Consider the following 20,003-nt stretch of genomic DNA (forward strand, 5'->3'; position numbering starts at 1 on the left):
ATAATACGATCGGATGACAGAGCGGGGGTCGGAGGTAATCGGAGTCCGGACGGAAGTCCGGATAAGGCAGGAGGGAAAGGAGTAGGGGTGGTGACGTGTTAGCCGGGAAAGGGGCGGAGTTCAGGGGTAGTCGGGTCGGGGTTGTGTCGGAGGGGCGGCAGGGCGGACTTGGGCACGGGATGTGACAGACTCTGAACTTACTAGTAATCTCTAGCAGGTTCACATTATAGAACCTTCTGTGAGTTTCTTCTCTTGGCTTTGGACTCTTCCATCTGGACCCCTCTGCTTGGACCCTTTATGTCTTTTCTTACTTAGGTTCTTACTTACCTCACATTGGTCATCCATTCCTGTTAGTATTCTGAAGCCTGGGGCTTTGAGTATAAAAGTCCTGGCACAGTAGGCATGTAACTCCAGTTTGATATCTCATTAATTCAATGTTCCTTATCCTTACTCTTCAGACCATCTGCTCTCCAGCCGGACCTCCAGTCATCTGCCCTTGGACCTTGACTTCGCACTGAGACATGAAGTCCCTTAGTTGTCTTCTCCCTTAAAGCTTGTACCAGCTCTCAGTCTGAACCTGGACTCTACTCCAGTCTCCAGATCTGGTTCTCAAAATAGAGGACAATGATGTTATCTCAGGGCATTGCTAATAGCCTCACCAAAGTCCTCACTAGTTGTGTTACTTATCTATTTACCAGACTTGTTAATACTATCTACATAAGTAATGTGGCACAGTCCTAACACAAACTTCTAACATGTGAAATTAGATACCAGACAACCTGGGTACTGGCAATGAGGTACTGAACAATTTGAAAAATCTAAACATTGGGCAGTCCACCTGGTGAACACCTTTCTAAGAGTGCTGAGGCTTTATCACAGCTTTGGGAGAAGTTCCAAGGGATGTTTTTTGTGTAAGACAATTGAGCAGAAGGAGTAGGAGGGGATGAATCACTGATAAATATTGGCAAATCTGAGAAAGGACTGGATGTCTCAGACTTTTTAAGGTTCAGAATACTCAAGAATCATTTTGACCTTGAAGTCAGACATGGTTAGTCCATTAAAGAACATAATGTAGCTGAGGTACTTAACAAAGTCTGCATAAATTTCACACTGGTCTGTGTGAGAATAGGGTTTGTGCTTTTAGAGTTGTCATAGGCATTCTTTAGCATGCTTCTGATGATTACCAGAATTGTCTAAATAGATGAGAATGCTATCCAGATATATGTTAGGACTGTGCCATATTATCATAGAGATAACCAGAGTAATAGCAAAGTCCATCTGGTAACCAGATAAGTAACACAATGTAGTGAGAACATAGGACATGGTCCTCTATTTCAATAACCAGATCTAGAGTCTAAAGTAGAGTCTGAGTTTGGACTTAGAGTCAGTACATACTCTAAGGAAGGAGATGATTGAGGACTTCACATCTAAGTGCAAAGTTGAGGTCTGAGGGCCAGATAGCTGGAGGCCCAGCCAGAGAGTGGAGGGTCCAATAAGTAAGAATAAGAGGTTATGTGCCTTCTGTGCCAGGACTTTTATATTGATAGTCCCAAGCTTTGGAGTACTACTAGAATTTGACCAATATAAAGAAAGTAAAAATATAAGTAAGAATAGACATAAAGGGTCCAAGTGGAGAGGTCTGGATGGAGAAGTCTGGGGCCAAAAAAAGAAAGTCATAGAAGGTTCTATAGCAACAACATGCTAGAGGTTGCTGGTAAGTTTGAAGTCCAGAGCCTGAGGTTACTGGCACAGTCGTGACAGTACACCATGATGCATATATCTAGCAAGTCCATAAAGACTTTATTGACAAACTGCTGAAATGCCACTGGAGCATTCAAAAGTCTGAAGGGCATGATGCACCACTTGAATGAGTCATAGCAAGTACAGAAGGCAGTCTTCCATTTGTCTCTAAAATAATGCAGACTAGGCAGTAGGCATATTAGAGGTCAATCTTGGTATAGATTTGAGCCTTCTGAGGGGCACCAAGGAGGTATGAGATGAGCAGAAGTAAGTACTAGGCAGCAGCAAGGGACAGATGACCTGCACAGGTACCTGTACCCATACTCTATAGGACATTGAAAACCTGTCTGAGAACCTGTACCTGTAGTGCCAACCTGTCAGGGTTATATACTATGTTCACAAGTGTCAAGCACCCATTTGGATGAGGCAAATTTTCAGGCAGTTGGCATTGGCAGAGCAAAAAATTGTATGACATTTTTCCCTTCTTTGGGCTTCTGTAGAATTTCATTTATTATAGCATTAGTGTCCTTTGAGTTTATGATCATATTTGTAACCACATCTTTCTGCTACCCATCTTTCAGGCTTTTACTTTCAATGTTCACACGTCATTAGGAACTGTCACAAGTGCCACATACCTGTGGGTATTCATGGAGCCACCCATGGCATTACCTGTGCATTACACATCTGTGGGAACAGGTATCCATTTCACATGGGTATATCACAGATGCAAGTTAGGGTCTGGCAACCAGGCAGGTAAACCCATGGGTACCTCCAACCATGGCCCTATTATTCAAGGCTGTCGTGGACCATCAACTGCTGTATATCTGTTAGCTTCATGTGCCATGTATACAAGATTAGGGAGCTTGCTGGCATGACCTGGGGCACATGTGGTCCAGATGAAGAATGCAACAACAAGATGCTCAAGCACACGCACTTCAAATGGATTGACCTGGTGCCCTACAGACAGGCATCATCGCCAACCCTCAGATTCTGTTCAAGTGCATGGGATGTTTTGTGTGGCCAAAGGAGTGGCCTAAAAGTGAGTACCCACGTTCCTTCCAAATCCCTGACCCAGGAGCTGGCACAGGATCACACAGGCCCTGTAGCTATTCCCACTTGCATTGATGACAAGAATGGTTCGACGCAGTCCAGATTTCTGCTCCAAGTCTGATGAAGGTATGCCCTCAGTCATCCTTGAACGAACTGAGACTCAGGTTCCTGCAGGACAAGGCATTCATTGATATACACATGGCAGAGTATCGCCTCCTCCAACATGCACCCTTCCTCATGGCTGTCCAAAATGCTGCTGCTCAGTGCTGTATATGTGCACATTGTCAATTGTCACCAGTAGCACTCCAAAGAAGCCCTGCATTCAACCAGATGGCAAGTGCATGGCATGACAAGGACAACAACAAGTTCTAGGTTGCTAGATCTCAGCGTGAGCAACCAGAGCTGTCAAAATTGGACCAAGAACAGAAAACAATGCAGAGGTGCATGCCCATGTTGCCGAAGCTTCAGCCAATCTGAAATGCAACATAGTCTCCATTGGCAACAGTGCTGGTTGCAATCTTGTGCTTGCTCTTGCCTGCTGGATCCAAGACAAAGGGTGTACTGCTGCCAGACGGCTTACTTCTTCTCTCCCCTTCATGTGATCCATGTGAGTCTTGCCACTGCTAATGACCTTCTCATTACCAACCACCATCTCTATGGTAGCAACTAGTCAATCGTGGTGATGTCGACGTGCTTGGTGAGAGACAAGACTATTTATGTATTCTGTACCTGTAGAAAGACTCAGCAGGCTGCAAGAATACATGAGTAAGCTACTGAATAAAAGTGAGCAAAATAATGCATGAAAATATCCTCAGTCGACGTGCTCAGTGAGAAACAAGACTGAGGGCATAAAAGCGAACAAGTCTGAGTATATGAGGGATGGAAAAATGTGCAGTGAGATGGCATCAATGGACATAACGTCCAAAGAGCGCTTAGATTACCATATTGGGATGTAAATACTATCAGAGGGCTCGGGGATGGAATATCGGGGACAATGAAGGGGAAAACTGTATGTCAAAGGCTATTATATGACAGTCCAACAGTGTTGGTATGAGTACGTGAAAGAACAATGAAGATACAAGTGAAACTAAGAAAGATATAAGTCCAATTTTGTAGAGCGCTTGGGCAGTGTGCGGGCTCGTATGCTCCAACAACCTTTTAGTGCATGCATTCCCGGAAGCACTGTCCCTCACACATCCCATGTCTGTGTGGTAAGATCACTCACCTTGTCAATACCCTGAAACCTCATGCTCTTCTTCAATGTACCTTCCTTGCACAGTCCTTACATCAGCCCTGCATCCATGCACATCCTGTCTGCCATCTATGAAGACATGTTCACTGCAAGTGTTTCTGACCTCACCATCGCACAGCTTAACAAGGAGCATCATCAGTACCTCTGCATGATGGCCTCCTCCCCTGCGATGCCAGTTCCTTCTACAACTCTTGGCAATGGTCACAGCAATGGCAATGACACCCCACTTGTGCTTGGACCCCCCAAGGGGACCTGCAAGGCAGTGCGAGCCTGACATCGCTCCAGTTCCCGACTATCACATCTCCCTGCAGACTGAGCCTATCCTTGGAGTTCCCAAAGGTGTGCATTGTGCTTGGGAATGCAGAGTGACTTGAGCACAAAGTCATAAAACTCCCAGAAGCAATGGAGTGGAACAGAATGAGATGGACCTGCATACAGTTTGCCTTGAGGATGTGCTGCACAATGTATTGATAATGGGCTGGTGAGACAAGAAGGTGTGGGATGTGGTGTGGAAGCAGATCACCGAGGACTGGGCCAGGCAGGTGTGATTCATGTGTGTGAGTTCCAGACTCATCAAGTTAGGATGTCCTTGTATTCAGGGGCAGGTGCCATGCAGCTCCCAAGGAGCATCATGGTGTGTAAGGTTGAAAAGTTGGTTGTGGCAGTGTGGTGGAGATTTCTGATTGTTTTACTCTCTCGATACCTTGGTCATGTATGTTGTTTGCTGGTTGACTATCTGATTTCATGTATGAACCATATGAACATGTCACCTTTGTGTGATAGTTTGTTGTCATTGATCTCAATCTCCCTATAGTAACCACAGCTTATTCATGGGTACCCTGCAGGTACCTGTGAATACTCATCTGTTCTAGTCAATCTGTAGGTACCTGTTACCTGTGGGTAAGATGTCATAAGTAAGCCATGCACCTGTACAGTCCGCTGAGCATCTTGTGGTACTGCATAGCTCGGACATAGCCAAAACCTTAAGTTTCAGCGAGTATCTATGGTACACAGTAGCTAGTCGAATCTAAGTGTTGTTGTCTTATCCTGCTTCACATTGCCGTTGCTTGCTCATGTGCCTTAGCTTGATTCCAACATAAGAAACCCACAAATATGAGTGATCCATGGGAACGTACCTGTATGGTTGCGGGTTTAGTGGCTGAGGTTTGCATACATGTGGGTAACGGATACAGGTGTATCTGCAGATAACTTGTGATGGTCCCTACATGTCATATTGATAAAGAAAGCTGCTGTAAAGTGTCATGCTATATTGTGCACAAAAGAAGGTTCAGTCTAAGCTGATCATCATGGACACCAACATTGAGATGTCTAAAGCAATCTCTGAGGCTGACTCTGGCAGTGAGGCACTCTTAAAGACAAAAATAGTGATGCACAACTGTTTAGAATGTGACATGTCAATGAAGAGAATGCTGAGATATTTTCCTATCACCCAAAACTGCTGCTGCTAGCTCACCATCTATACACACATGGACTGTTAGGACCATGTGCACAAGTTGAACTCTGAAAGAAAGTTCAAAACTGAAGTCCAAAGTCCAAAGTTCAATAGTGCACAGTAAGCAAAGACTTTATTGACCAATACCTGAAGGCACATTGATGTCTTCAATTTGCAGAAGTCTGACAAGGCCCTGCAGTTTATACTGGAGCAAGCTATGAATAAGAGAGTCAAGCAGAGAGATAAGAACAGAGATGAGAACAGAAGTCAGAGGTTGGAGGTTGAAGGTCTGATGGAAGGCCAGATGGGGTTCAGACAGAGGTTTTAGAGTAAGTCAGATAGATTGAGTTCTGAGTAGCTGAGTATTTGATAGATGAGTAAACGAGATATCAGAACTGAAGAACTATATGACTGTAAGGTAGGGCTTATATATGATATCTGAATGTCTGGTCAGAGTCTGATAGGGGTAGAGACAGGAGACAGAATGCAGATATGATGAGGTGGATACAATTAATCAAACTTATTAAGTATAAGTAATGGATACAAATATCATGATGTGAGTGGATGACAGGGCAGAAGTCCAGAACCAAGCGGAGTTCAAGTGGAAGTCCAAGTAAGGCATGAACTTGGCAAGGCTGAGCGCAGCTCCAGGTCACTTGCAGGGTATATCCGCAGGTATCATGAGCTGGAGCTGCAATGATCTGGATTCGCAGATCACAGATCAGTGCAGATCCAGGTCACTGCAGATCCAGATCAAAGGTTCAATATACCAATGAGCTGCAGATGATCTGTGAAGTTGAATGAAAACTTCATTGAATAGTGATAAAATGCCTTGATATATATGTTTAATACATACATTGCTTGTGGATCAAAGACAATGAGCTGGATCTGAAGCTGTAGTGACCTGGATCTGCAGATCCAGATCAATTGGCAGCTCAGATTTGCACAGCTCCAGATCAGAGCTCTTGATCTGCCATGAGCTGCAGGTTCAGCTCCAGTCACCTGCAGATCGAGCCGTGCTCAGCCTTAGAACTTGCGTGCAACTAGCAGTTTTTATTGTTGACCCTTAAAACTTTGCCAGATTGTTCTGCTCATATTTCCCCTACTTTTTATCTATTTTTAATAATCTTAGTGTTATTGGGAAGCTCTTGAAAAGTGCTACAAGCCTGGTATCTAAATCACCTGCAGGTGACTTATGACAGTCCCTAGTCTTGCTCACACCAGTCTTGTGAGTCATGACTCATCAAAGACCTATAGTTTAGGTAAGTGAGCAGCAACATGTACCCATACAGGCAGTTAGGCAGTGAGAAGATACCAATTTTCTTACCACCATGAACAGTACACTATAATGAACTATACAGTTGATCAGCCACTGCCAGTGCAGTGGTGATCTAATCTATAAATCCAGTGTCTATCTTATCATGAGTGCTAATATATATATGCAGTTCAAGTCCTTTACAACATGGTATGTGGATAGAGTCTGGAGCAGCTGTATCATACCCTGTACATGCAAGGGGTGCCAGTGGAGTATGTCAAGTGGCTCTGCATCAAGTTGACTGGAAGACTGGAAGAAGGACCACCCTCTGGTTCAATGACTTTGCTTTGGACCTCTTACTATAGTCTATATGGACAGGTGCTACCCTTCATACATCACCATATTGGTCTTGCCATACACTACATGAACATCTTATTCATGCATATTGATGTCCTGCTCAGATGGGGCTATCAATTAGTAATATATGGCCCCATATAACACAGCTTCTGGGAATATTCATTAGTTTTCTATAATAGTTACACACCACAAAAATAATCTTACAGATAAATGTAATAATTGTATTGCTCTATCTATATATAATATAGGCTCAGAGTGCATCATTTTGTCCTCCTGCAGTGTGCCCCTTTCATCTCACCTGTTTGTTGTCTTACCAGTGCTAACTGTTAGACCTATAGAGACAACTGAGATTATAAGTCTCTATGTGGGTTCCTTCATTGTTGTACAGGAGGGGATTCTTGCATATCTAGATTCACTCAGCCATCACCACCATCAAACAGTGAACAAATATGACTCAAATATGTGTACACACCCTCAGAAGGGCTGGCCTTCAAAGCTTCCACTTTCAAGTACTTTAGTACTCCACATAAGTTATGTGTCAGTTCATCTTGGACCCTGAGCTGTTACATGTGAAGCATCAAATTTCTATCAAGATAATATCAGGCCAGGGAAGGTCAACATTTACAGATTTTATTGTCACTGGTGCTCAAGCCTGTCCTTCTTAATGTTACTAAACTGTCTGAATATCCCTTACTTATATTTTTGCTTAGTCACTAATATGGATCCCCGAAGAGATAAATTACTCTATTTACCTGAGCTATTTATTGTCTCTTCTTGGTTCTCTGCAGTTGACTGGTTGCTAGAGCTGACCATGTTGCAGTTCATCCTTGTTTCATTCTTGGTCCCGCTCACCAGCTATGGTGTCCATTCCTCACATTACCAGTGTTTACATGCAATATGTTTAACATCACACAGTTCCTCATTCAACCTCCTGTGCAGAGCACAGGTGACATCTAGTCTATGCTTATATTCAGGGAGACACTTTTTGGTGTCTAATTTTTGTAGCAGCCTGCTAAATTGCATAACAGGCTGGAGTGCATTGTAGTGCACTGTAGCACTATGTAGTGGGCCTCAAAAATTATATCAACCTCTTTCATGCTTTCAATTCTCAAGTCCGTGAACTATTACCTGATAAAGTGTCAGACCCAGCAACAAGGAGTTTGCCTCAGAAAATTGAAGCAGAGACTCTGGTTTTGATGCCAGAACACCCAAAATGGTAAGCTCTGCACCTCTGAAAACAGTCAGAGATTGTCAGGCCCAAAGGCGCTGGCTGATTTCTCATCACTATGGCGACTTGTCTTTTTTTTGCTCTCTCACTCCTCCATCCACCCACTTTCTTGACAGTTCTGGCAGCCCACCTCTTCTTATATTTCCACCTACTGTCTGGTCTCTGGGTGTCTGGTCTGTGTTATGAGTACATCTGCCCACACATTCACTTGCTTGCATGCACATTCACCTGCTCACCCACTTGCTCACCTGCTCACCCCACCTGCTCACCCACACACCTGTCTGCTCACCTGCTCACTCACCACACAATCTTCTGCTTGCTTACCAGCACACCTGTCTGTACACTCACCTGTCCAGTCACCACCCACCCGCCCACCTGCCCTGCACCTGCAGATATTCACTCATCCGTAAGTCCACCCTCCCACTTGTCCTGCTACCTGCTTGTCTGTCCACTTGTCCTTCCATCTGCTCACCCACTCACTTGCCTCACAACTCTCCCCTAGCTCACCCATGTACTCACTCACCTGCCCGCATGCTCACTGGCACACCTGACCATATGCTCACTTACCCGCTCACCCACCCGCTCACCACATGCCTGCCCATCTGCTCCTGCACACACAGATACTTGCCCACCCATAAGCCCACCTTTTCACTTGTCCTTCTGCCTGCTCATCTTTCTGCCCTCTCATTCTTATGCTCGTCCACCTGCCCGTCCACCTCACCCATCACTCTGCCCGCTCGCATGCTTGTCTGCCCTCCTGCACTCGCACTCACTCACTTGCCCACTCACCTGTCTGTCCATGTGCTAGCTCCTTCATCTGTCCACCTGCGCACTTGTCTGCCCCCTCCCCCTTGCGCTTGCCCCTGCTGGCCAGCTTGTCAGTCAGTTTGTACATCAACAGGCTCAACCGCCTGCATGCTCAATGCTCATCCACCAGCTCACCCATCTGCCCATGTGCATGCTCACCTGCCTGCTCACTTCTGTATGCATACATGTATTGTCCCACATCTGTATGCATGTATCATACCAGTATCTGTTTGTTACTGAATTCATTCGTTGTTATCTTCTCATGATATGAGTGTGACGTGCGCGTAAATTGTTTCATTCAACAATAGATCTATCCTTTTATGCATATTATGTGGGTCAACAGAGCGCTACAGAGCGCTATGGAGACTTTGGTGGCCGCTATGGAGAGGGGGAGTCGCTACAGGGCTCCAGCCGCTATGTAGCACACATACATAGCGCTATGTAGCGACCAACGGTCTCCCTGATGGCGCCCCGGTTTGCTGATGAGAGCCCGGCGGCCCCTGGGTCTTCCGCTCGAAGCTCGATGCGTCGCCGCCCTATGCCTTGGCGTGTCCTGGGACCCGTTCGGGGTCCTACGAAGGTCACAGCTTTCATTGGCCAGCAGCTGGGAACAGAGGGGGATGTGTGGTCGAGTCGCGCGTGTAACGCCATCGCCGCCCGATCACTTCCGCTACTTACTGCCCTGGGCGCTGCCCGATGCCCATACACGTCCTTCCGCTCACGCTTCTCAGATGGAGAGCACGATGTTATCTGTGGCTGGCTTCTGCAGGTAAGAGGTATAAGTTAAGGCGGAGGGTTGAACCACTGCAGCGGTCTCAGAGTCCGGAGTCGACGACGCACCTTCCCCCCCGTCCCCAATCCTCACTCCATCCACTCGCTTTCCTCTCCGCACCGGGCCTCATCTTCTCGACACGTCCGAGTCACTGCCACCTTGTCGCACGTCCTACACCACTTGCACCTTCCCACCGCGCACCTGACCGGCACGACGACCCACCGTCCTGCGCCCTCCGGGACAACAAAATCCACCATGCACTTCAGCAGACTCACCCTCACCCTCGCTGCATTCGCATTAGCAGGAGCGTCCGCCGCGACCGCGACCGCGGCGACCACGCGCCCACCCCTGTCCACAAACACCGGCACGACAAAAGAGCAGGGCGGCGGCGGCATGCCGCTCCCGATGCGCATCGCAGCGGACTCGACGGCAGCACGCCCGCGGAATGGCGCAGGGTATCCTTGTGCGCTGCCGTGGAACAGGTGGTGATGGGGTCCGGTTGACCGTCGGAGAGGGGTTCTGGTGCTACGAGTCCGAGTCGTGGTACGTTCGCGGATTCGGTGTGTGCGGATGCTCGGGCGATGCTGACGGTCCACGCGTAGGAAAGCATACGTTTCGCGTTGCTGGTCTACTCCTTTTGCTTACTTGCTCGTTTTCCTTGTCGTGTTGATTGTTTCATTCCATGCACATCGGTATCTGCTGGTCCTAGTCGAGGAGGCCAAATTCCTGTACGCTACTTTGGTCGCTTGGTTTTTTGTCACATTGTATTTTCTTGGGGTAAATAGGAAAAGACGTACGTATGGGCGATCATCGCCTTTGAGTGCTGCACTCTGCCGCGAAAATTACCGCATGACCGAAGACGGGTGGGATCTTGGTCGACATGTACCCCTTGCCCGTCGTTCACCCTATCCACGCATGAGTTGTGGACAGGGTACCAATATAACACAGAAGACGCACCGAACATCGCGTTGTTGCGTCTCCGATGTCCGAGCTAAGTGTCTTGTACGACGTCGAGACTTGGAGCACGCCAGCGCACACATGAGCAGAGGCGCTCAGAGGCAAGAAAGAAACATTATCCGTTATGTACTAACCACGAACACAGTGAGACACCACCACAAGCCAAAGCCAAACGAGCGACAGATATCCATTAGGCGTAACACATGCCCCACTGTCCGTTGCTAGCTAGCTAGATAGGAGTGTAGTCGGCACGGGGGGGGGGGGAGGGGGAGAAAGCGTAGCCAGTGCCCACGGGCAGCGGAAGGCGGAGAGTGATAGAGAGAACACAACAAGCAGAGGGGAGATACTGTATGTAACGAGCGGAGCGCGGTCGGAGGGGTATCGTAGCGAACACGGGATACGAGCAAGAACACGGACGGGACATGAGAGACAGGTGCAGCGGCGAGGGTTTTGGCACGAAGGTGGGAAGATGCGGGGAAGGTGAAAGCGACGACAACGACAACGACGCGCTCTTCACCGCCTGCCGGTGCCGCGGCCGTAGCCAACCTGGAGGTTGTCGAGCTCGGCCTCGAGCGCCTTGATTGCGCTGTGGGCCATCTCGAGGTCCTTGTTGAGCCTGTCGCGTTCCGCGATGAGCTGCGAGGGGTAGCGTGAGTACGTGCACACGATCGACAACGAAGACGTGGATACGCACGTGCTGCTCCCACTGCCTGAAGCGGGCCTCCTCCGCCTTGACCTGCTCGGTGAAGCGCTTGCGGAGGGCCTCCTCCTCCTCCTTGAACTTGGGGTTCTCGAACTTGCGGGGCTTCTGCTCGCCAAACTTGCGGGTCTCCATCTGCGCTTGGCGGTAGTTCTCGTAGTGGAGGTCCTCGGTCGTCGAGATGAGGTCGAGCATGTACGTGCGGATGAGCAGCGAGCGGAGCTTGCGGAAGTCGCAGTGGTTCTCGTTCTCGACCTCGGCGACACCCCAGAGGTACTCGCGACCCTTGACGGTGCGGCCGTCGGGCGTCGTCACGTCCTCTGTCGAGCCAATGATGGAGAAGGGCATCGCCTCGGAGAGGATGCGGGCGTGCTCTGCGCTCACTTCGTCGTCCGACTCGATGGGGGGCTGGTAGATGCGGATGCCCTGCGCCTCGACGACCTGGCGGATGCGCTGCTTGAACGTGTGCAGGTCGTTCTGGGTGAGGGTGTCGGCCTTGGCGATGACGGGGATGAGGTTGACGCGCGTGCCGAGCCGCTTCATGATCTCAATGTCGAGAGGCTTGAGCCTGAACTGGTGTGAGCAGAGTACGACGAAGTGAGCGCGTACACTTACGTGTGGCCCGTCGGACGAATGAAGTATAGGCATGCGTGGACACGAAGGTCGATCTTCTCCTTGCGCTCAGGCTGCTGCTCCTGGCGCATGTAGGCCTCGTGCTGGTCGTCGATGAAGTCGACGATGGGGGCCCAAGAGTCGCGGTTGTTGACGTAATCGCCAAAGCCGGGAGTGTCAATGACGGTGAGCTTGGTCTTGAACTGCTTCTCCTCGAGCTCAGCCTTGATGATCTCGACCTCGGTGAGCTTGTCGAGCTGCTTTTGGTGGCGCTTGGTGTAGTTCTTGGACGGGGAGAGCTCGGTGGAGAAGAGGGTGTTGATGAGGGTGGTCTTTCCGAGGCCGGACTCGCCTGGGGGAGGGTTAGCATCGCGTACACGACGGGAGGGGACGAGGCCTAATACGCGGCAGACTCGCGCGAGGAAGTATGGAAGCGGAATGGAAGCCTGTTCGGTTGACGAGCGCAGTCGTGACCAGCTGGCTGGTGGTAGCGAGTGGACAGCGCAGCTGGCCGGCAAGACAGCCGGTTGAGTTGGTGGTGAAGAGAAGATGCAACACAGGGGGACAGCATTGGAGGCCGTCCTGCTGCCTTGAACATGCCAAGGCGTTCTCGGCGACAGACGCGTAGTGGAGGGATAACGAGGATGCGAGGGGTGCTTGATTGCTTCGTGGCATGGAGACGAGCCGTGCGTGCTCCCAGTACTGACACGTACAGAGGCCTAGGAGAGAGGAGAGAGAGAGAGACTCACCGACGACCATGATCGTAAAGTGCGCACCGCGCTTGGCGACAATCTTGTGCCTCTACGAAAGGGACACGGGGTGTTGAGCTCTGGTGCGCGTCTGGGGAGACGAAGAGCGGGTGCTCACCTGGTTGGGGAGGTTGGCGATGCCAATACCGTCGGAGAAGGGGGCAGCAGCGGCGGCCATGGCGAGAAGGAGTCGGGAGGCGACGAGGACGAGGACGAGGGCGGGGTCGGGGAGGGCGAAGGGAACGCGAGACGCGACGAGGAGAGCGACCAAAATGCAGGAGAGCGACGCTGCCCTGTTTGGCGCTGTTTGGCTCCGGCTGGAGAGCGGGCGCTTCCATTCGTAGGCTGAGATCGCGAGGCTGCTTCCATCCACCTCCTAATAGTACCCGCGACAGCTCAAATGGGGACGAGACCTGCATGCGACCAGACTTGGGTGCACCGATTGTATTTTTTGCCTGACATTCTAGGTAATAATTATCGCAGACGAGTTGGAGTAAACCACAGAATGGCTCGTCGGCAGCGAGCGTCTTCGTGCGTCCATTACACGCTTCGTGTTCTTCTCAGCTGGGACTAACGTACTTAAAAAGTCAGGCAGACGGGGACGGCGCGCTCAAGGTGATGGACTTCGCACCCTTTCCTGCCACCTCTCTCTGCGCATGGCGTCCGACCACAACAGCGACTACGAGCACGAGTGCCGAGTGTTCGAGGTGAAAACGCGTCCGACGGCAATGCAGGTTGCCCAGTGGTCGCGCTCGCTGTAGGGAAGACGCGTCCGGACGGAAGAGAGTGCGATAGCACCTTAAGGCTGGGCTCAGCATGTACTGACTTGCAGCGACCGTACTCGGAGAGCGGACGCGAACTCTCAGAGGTATACGAGCGATTACTGGGGTACGTATACTGTATGTTGCGAATGCTGCGTATTACCCACTCGAACAGCGCCAGGTGTAGTCACAAGGATCACCTCCCGTTATCTCGAGTGTTATGGGGTGCTTTAGGCATCAACGGGGGTGCTACTCGTTCTTAACACTCGCCGTGGAAAACGAGAGGTTAGAAGCGAAAGAGGCAAGTGGGGTGGGAAGAGAGCGCGTTTGACGACGGTTGCCGTATCCGGCGGGGTTGGCGAGCACTGCATGAGGTATTTGGGGCTGCCAAACACGCACAAACACCCTCGGCATATCATCGGCGTCTGTTCTTCTTCTCTGTCTCTGCACCAAGGCCTGCTCTGCACTTGCTCTGCTTCCTCTCCCCGCTCTCGTCTCTCTCGTCCTCGCCGCTGCCGCCGTCGTCCTCGTCGTAAGCCATGCCGCGTGCAAAGCTCCCCGCCGCTGTTCCCCGCCGCCTCGTTTCCGCTTCTGGCAACAGCACCGTCGCGTCCACCTCGTCCTCTGTCCACGATCTTCCCCCGCTCCCTCCAGACGTCGCAAAATTCACAAAGCGCCGTTCCAAGAAGGCAGAGCGCGACGAACGTCACGACATCACTCTCTCTCTTACAGAGGTCAAGAAGTCAGTTCTCTTGCTCCACCCATCTCTCCCTCTCCCGCTTTCTCCGGTCCGCGTCCCGACCTCTACTTACTCCCCATCCACCATCCAGGTACATGGGTGGCTTTACCCGTCCCCAAGACCTTCGCGCTTCCAGCTGGTATCCCGGTGGTCACTACCTCGAGCAGCGTAGGTCCTCTGAGCCTCCCTTCGACGACGCCTACCATCCCCGCACCGTCTACCTCCTCGAGGCCCGCTATCCTACCATGTACGGCCATGGCCGCCAGGATACCTATCAGCGTCACATCGGTGTTTGTCTCGAACCCGACCTCCCTCGCGTCGTCGACCTCTCCAACTCTATCAACGCCACTGACAATTTCATCGAACCTATGGACAATGCTCGCTGGCCTTGGCAGAAGCCCCGCCGCGTAAAGCGCATCCGCTGGTGGGAGGACGGCGAAAACCCTGAAGAAATTCGCCGTCAGGCACTCGATGGTTCTTCACACGACCCCCTTGTCCCACAGCAGCCGACACGGCACACCAACCCCCGCTCCGTGCCGACCGAACTTCTCTCCCTCCCTTCCACTCTCAAGGATCCCTCCCGCCTTCGCTCCTTCCACACTTCTTCTCTCGCACGCGCACCTAGCCAGGACGACAGCGACTCCTTCGAGCGCCGCCGTCGCGACCTTCCCACTTCCTCTTGGAGTCGTCCCCCGCGTCCCTCCCAGGATGCCGACGACAATGTCGTGCCTACCTACTATGTCGAACGCAAGAAGCAGCGCGACTCAATCTCTCAGCGCAAGGAGGAAGAGGGCGGCCTCATGGCCGAACTCAACGCCGGTGTCCTCAGCGAAGGTCTTGCTGCCGAGACTCGTACCCGCGAGGAGAAGATCCCCGTCGAGCTTCGTCTTCCTGACGGCACCGTCGCCCACCCCAGCGGCTTTGAACCCCCCACGGCAGAGACCGAGTTCCACCCCGTCGCCGCCAAGGTTCCTACAGAGGACAATCCACTCCTCAGCACCGTCAAGCAGCCCTGGGACGAGCGCGACTTTGTCGAGGCCGGTGCAGAACCCATCGTCCACGACCCCGAGCACGAGGCCGAGTGGATCAAGCGAATGGTCGCCGACGGCAATGCCGGCATCGTGAGCGGCGTGCGCGACATCAGCGCCGAACGGCCCGCCAGCACCACCCAGACTAAGTCGTCAACCTCCCCCGAGGACCGCAGCAAGATTTCTACCTCTGCCTGGGACACCCCTTCTCGTTCTACCCACCCCGATCCCGATGAAGTTGTCCCTCCCTTTTACATCGAGCGCAAGAAGCAGCGCGACTCGATTTCTCAGCGCAAGGAGGAAGAGGGCGGTTTGATGGCTGAGCTGAATGCCGGCATCCTCAGTGACGAGCTCGCCGCGCAGACCCGCGAGCGCCAGGAGAAGATCCCCGTCGAGGTTGTTCTCGACGATGGCACCGTTGCGCACCCGAGCGGTTTCGAACCTCCGACTCCTGAGACCGACTTCCACCCCGTTGCCGCCAAGTCCGGTGACGCCGTCAAGCAGCCCTGGATAGAGGTCCTGGACAAGAAGCCCGGCGAGAGCCGCGGCTTCCACAGCAGCGCAGTCGCTCGCGCCACGGAAGTGCCCCTCACCCCGCTCCAGCGCGCCCTCAAGGCCAAAGGCCTGTTGGAGCCCACGGAGACGATGCTCGCGCAAGACCCGGTCCCGCCGCGCCGTGCTGCATACCTCCCCACTCTCCCGAGCGCGCCCTTCTGGCGACCGCTGCTGACGGTGACGCTCGCGACGCGTCCGCTCGCGAACTCGCTCGAGCGGCTGTCGCAGGGGCTGGCGCGCGGCGTGCCGTACTACGTGGCCATCGAGGAAGATGAGCGCAAGGACTTTGCGTCGTACAACTCTCGTATGCGCAACCTGCAGCTGAACCGGATGCAGCACCTGACGCGCGAAATCGCGCGCCGTCTCGGCGGGATGCACGGCGGCTTCGTGGGCATCCGCTTTAGCGCGAGGGATAAGGGACGCGCGATCGACGGGGACGGGCTTGCGGACCCGATCCCGAAGGAGAAGCGGATGGTCAAGGTTGGCGTGGGCGAGTGGTACCCGTACGCGGAGGAGGTCAAGGAGCGGTTCTTGAGGGACGCGCAGGAGGGCGGGTATGAGGACTGCATCGAGGTGTTTGGCGTGGATGAGTGGGGGAGGAGGACGGATGGGAAGGAGTGGGCGGGCGAGAGTCAGAGGAAGGCACGGAGGTCGAAGATGACGCTTGGGGAGCTCGTGGAGAGCGAGGGCCCGGAGCTCGAGCGGGATGTCGACTGAGTGGCTCGGTGAGTCGTGCTCGTCGTTTGTGCTTGTGTTCGCGCGAGCCGCGACGCGATTGTTTGGTTAGCATCGATGCCTGAGGATCTACTTACGCATAGAAGTCGAATGAATCGATTTAATTCCACTCTAGTGGTATGTGCTATGCAGTTCTCGTCCCTCCTTGGGTTTCTTCTCTGCGACCTTTCGTCAGCTTCCCTCACACCTCGTTCTCTCTCTGCACCATGATCCCCACTGTCCTCGTTTCCCTGCGTCTGTGGAGAAGCAGACGCCGACTCTAGACCCATCTGTCCACGGCTTCGAACCTCTCCGTGTCCACAGAGATGGTTCCGCTGCTGCTTGCGCTCCCAGCATCGAACGGGATGGACTTGCAAGCGGCGCTCAGGACATCTGTCGAAGGACGCGGTATCGTAATCGTCAGTTCGGGAGCCAACACTGACTTCGTTCTAGGTCACATCTCTCCCACCTCCGAGAGCGTGAAGGTTGTCACAGAGTGGCTTGCAGAGCAACGGCATCGCGTCAGAGGTCGCCTGACAATCTAGCGACATGTTGCGCATTCAGATTAATATTCCTGTCCGTCAAGCGAATGATTGCCTTGCACAACGCCAACTACATGGAGTAACGTGCACAAGGAGAACAACACAAACATTCTCGCTATGCTTTCATACTGCTCGGTACCTGCAGACGGCGAGCAGCACCTGTCCTCTCGACCAGTGAGTAACAACACTGAGTACTGAAATTGGGTTACTTAACATCTCCACGTTCAGGTATCTACTGCCCGGCCTTCCGCCGTCATTCGTCGTCGCACGGAGCCTCTGGGCCCGTTCCGTCCCTCAAACTGCCTTGTGAGTGCGTCAGATGCAGGAAGGTTTGGTTCTCTATATCAAGTAATGACAGGGACTCTTGGGAAAGGGGGTAGTAATAGTAAGGATCCGGACTGTGAACTATCGTCATAGAGCACCTTGTGAGGTTCTCAATCATGGCTCACGAAACTCAGAGTGCGTCCGATAGAGGGTTTAATGGGGTTTTCTGCATAAGTAACCGAGTCCTATGCAAACGGAATGCCCGGGCGGCGGGCGGGGAAGGGCCCTGAGCGTGTGCAGCGTACTTCTCTTTCGTTTGTCCACGTCCTTCCTTCGCCTCTTGCTCTCCTCGCCGCCATGTTTGCCCTCAACCTCCTCACTCTCGCGTTCGCTGCTTCTGCTACTGTCGCCCTTCCCGCTGCGTAAGCGCGACCTTGCTCCTTCCTGCAACCTCCTCGGTGGCGGAGCCTTCGACACTGCCAACAACTTGACCCTCGCGGCGTGAAACACAACCCTCCCCAACGCGAACACCACGGGCATGCCACTCGTCCTCGGCCAGGCGACCTTCCCGGCGACAGCCTCCGCCAGCCTCGGGCAGCGGCACAGAGTCCCGGAATATCTTCTTTCTTCCTACCACGCGGGAGCGTCTTGGCCAGATTGCGCCGGATGAGATAATTGAGCTGCCGCAGGGTATGTCCCGCTCATCTCGAGGAGAAGGCGAGGGGAGATGAAGGGGACATGCAGAGTAACCTTGAACGATCTCGAGGCTCGCGTCGACAGTCTCCGCGCAGTCCACCTCGCGCTACTCAAGTACGTTCATACTCTTCTGTGCCGTTCGGAGATTGTAAGAAGAGCCAGAGGCACTCGGACGGGGAGTCGCGCTTATTGTGTGGACAATAAGCGGGACTTCCAGCTAGCATATGATGCGGAGAGCAAGCACCCCATCGACTATGGGCTGCGAGGTTGTGAGGGTAGAAGCCTGAACCTAAACCTGTCACTCTCTGCTCCCACCCGCTTTGCGCCATCTGCCTAGACGGTTGGCAGTCATCATGCAGAGCTCTTCACGTTGTCGATTGAGGCTGGCTCAACGTACACTCCGAACGGTATCCTCTATCGCTCTCGAACGTATGACTCACGGACGCACGCAGGGTCACGAAGGTCGAAACCTATGACTACCCCACGCATCTCCAATAATCGTTCACTGAGATTGGCACGACCATCGGGCACGGCATCACCAACTTCGCTGCCGCCGACCTCAAGGGCACGAACCTCCCCGCACCCGTCGAAGCCGCCATCCCGCAGCACAAGACGCTCACCCATGCCATCGGGCGCGCGGCGACGAATGCCGCAGCAGCTGTCCTCTCCACCGCCGCCGGCAACGAGGACAAGCTCGGCAAGGGCCTGCACGCGCACTCGGGTGCGTAGGGGAAGATTGCAGACACGCGTATAAAGCAGGACGCCGCTGTCAGGGATCGCTTCCTCCTGTGGCAGACGACGCTCTCGACGAGCATTGCTGTCGTCATGAAGGCGCGTCAAGCCGTACGCGTCAAGAGGCTGGAGCTTGATGCGGCAAAGCAGACGTGAGTGCTGGCTGCGCGGCCGTGACGGTCTTCTGTGCCCGGATGTGGACGTGGACGTTGATGTCTCTCCCCTTGCGCAGGCTTAAGAATGCGAGCCCGACGAAGCAGGAGGCCGCCCGCCTGGAGGTGGAGAACGCAGAGGACGACCTTGTGCAGAAGACCGAGGTCGCGATCACGCTCATGAAGATCGTCCTCGAGAACGTGAGTTGGCACGTCCGTGGTTCAATGTGATCTACTTACGCGCTTTCACAGCCTGAACGAGCTCGCGAAGGCTCAGGTGCGTCCTGGCGGTCAGCGTCTGTGTGTGGACGCTGAGACCAGATGTCCTATGCCGCTGCCGCAGAGGCACTTTCGTCCGTACGAGGCGAGATCGAGGAGCTCAGCCTCGCCGCCGAGGGTGAGTAGTTGAGTACCGGTGCGTCCCTCTTCTCCCGCACATCTTGCCTCCCTCATTTAGGAAGTCGCGCGAGCACTATGCCGCTGCATGATATATCCTCCCCAACTACCCGCTCACACGCGGATGGACTGACTATCCGGAGTTTTCTCTGTCTCCGCTTCCTCCCACGTATGCTTCTCCGACCGTTCCGAGTCTGTGAACTCTACCCCCTCTATGACGGGGTTTATAGGACAAAATTCCTTCGCCACCGGTTTTGCAACCTGTAGCCACACTTTGCCCTCGTTAGCAACCTTCTTCCCTCTTCTGCACCTATCTGCACCCCGTAGCACCTGTTTGCCACCCATTGCCATCAATTGCCACCTATTGCCATCACAGCACCGCTTTCGGCTACCCGCTCGTCCATGTCACTCGCGTAGCACCTCCTCTTCAACATATTCCCGTTTGGCCCCGTTTTGCACCATTTTGCCACTGTTTGCACATCTTAGCACCTG

The 20,003-nt window shown here is 52.8% G+C and overlaps 5 protein-coding genes across 5 annotated transcripts; 4 read left to right on the plus strand and 1 right to left on the minus strand.

Moving 5' to 3' along the window:
• Positions 1-4,037: 4,037 nt before the first annotated feature.
• On the plus strand, positions 4,038-4,411 carry L226DRAFT_574122 (uncharacterized protein; the record flags this gene model as incomplete). Its single annotated transcript, XM_067684979.1, has 2 exons — positions 4,038-4,271; positions 4,328-4,411. The coding sequence occupies 2 exons, from the start codon at positions 4,038-4,040 to the stop codon at positions 4,409-4,411; spliced, it is 318 nt and encodes a 105-aa protein (XP_067531681.1).
• A 5,261-nt stretch (positions 4,412-9,672) lies between these two features.
• L226DRAFT_538243 (uncharacterized protein) lies at positions 9,673-10,649 on the plus strand. Its single transcript, XM_067681455.1, has 2 exons — positions 9,673-9,905; positions 9,983-10,649. Exons 1-2 carry the CDS (start codon positions 9,886-9,888, stop codon positions 10,401-10,403), a joined length of 441 nt encoding a protein of 146 aa, XP_067531682.1. The 5' UTR covers positions 9,673-9,885; the 3' UTR covers positions 10,404-10,649.
• A 474-nt stretch (positions 10,650-11,123) lies between these two features.
• Positions 11,124-13,110, minus strand: L226DRAFT_562434 (septin; the record flags this gene model as incomplete). Its single annotated transcript, XM_067683504.1, has 5 exons — positions 11,124-11,507; positions 11,566-12,139; positions 12,187-12,535; positions 12,933-12,984; positions 13,051-13,110. 5 exons carry the CDS (start codon positions 13,108-13,110, stop codon positions 11,385-11,387), a joined length of 1,158 nt encoding a protein of 385 aa, XP_067531683.1. The 3' UTR covers positions 11,124-11,384.
• A 1,122-nt stretch (positions 13,111-14,232) lies between these two features.
• On the plus strand, positions 14,233-16,732 carry L226DRAFT_469099 (uncharacterized protein; the record flags this gene model as incomplete). Its single annotated transcript, XM_067676189.1, has 2 exons — positions 14,233-14,435; positions 14,524-16,732. 2 exons carry the CDS (start codon positions 14,233-14,235, stop codon positions 16,730-16,732), a joined length of 2,412 nt encoding a protein of 803 aa, XP_067531684.1.
• A 1,160-nt stretch (positions 16,733-17,892) lies between these two features.
• L226DRAFT_547430 (uncharacterized protein) lies at positions 17,893-19,603 on the plus strand (the record flags this gene model as incomplete). The annotated part of the gene is made up of 10 exons (XM_067682495.1): positions 17,893-17,957; positions 18,134-18,225; positions 18,282-18,345; positions 18,684-18,693; positions 18,742-18,952; positions 18,974-19,115; positions 19,196-19,316; positions 19,378-19,392; positions 19,437-19,516; positions 19,573-19,603. The coding sequence occupies 10 exons, from the start codon at positions 17,893-17,895 to the stop codon at positions 19,601-19,603; spliced, it is 831 nt and encodes a 276-aa protein (XP_067531685.1).
• Between the last annotated feature and the right edge of the window lie 400 nt (positions 19,604-20,003).

Source organism: Lentinus tigrinus, assembly GCF_003813185.1.
Source record: "Lentinus tigrinus ALCF2SS1-7 unplaced genomic scaffold L226scaffold_31, whole genome shotgun sequence".
Classification (NCBI taxonomy): domain Eukaryota; kingdom Fungi; phylum Basidiomycota; class Agaricomycetes; order Polyporales; family Polyporaceae; genus Lentinus; species Lentinus tigrinus.

Coding starts and splice junctions, on each gene's coding strand:
- L226DRAFT_538243 (XM_067681455.1), top strand. CDS start 9,886: ATGTTATCTGTGGCTGGCTT. Junction 9,906..9,982: donor ATGTTATCTGTGGCTGGCTT/CTGCAGGTAAGA, acceptor TCGACGACGCAC/CTTCCCCCCCGTCCCCAATC.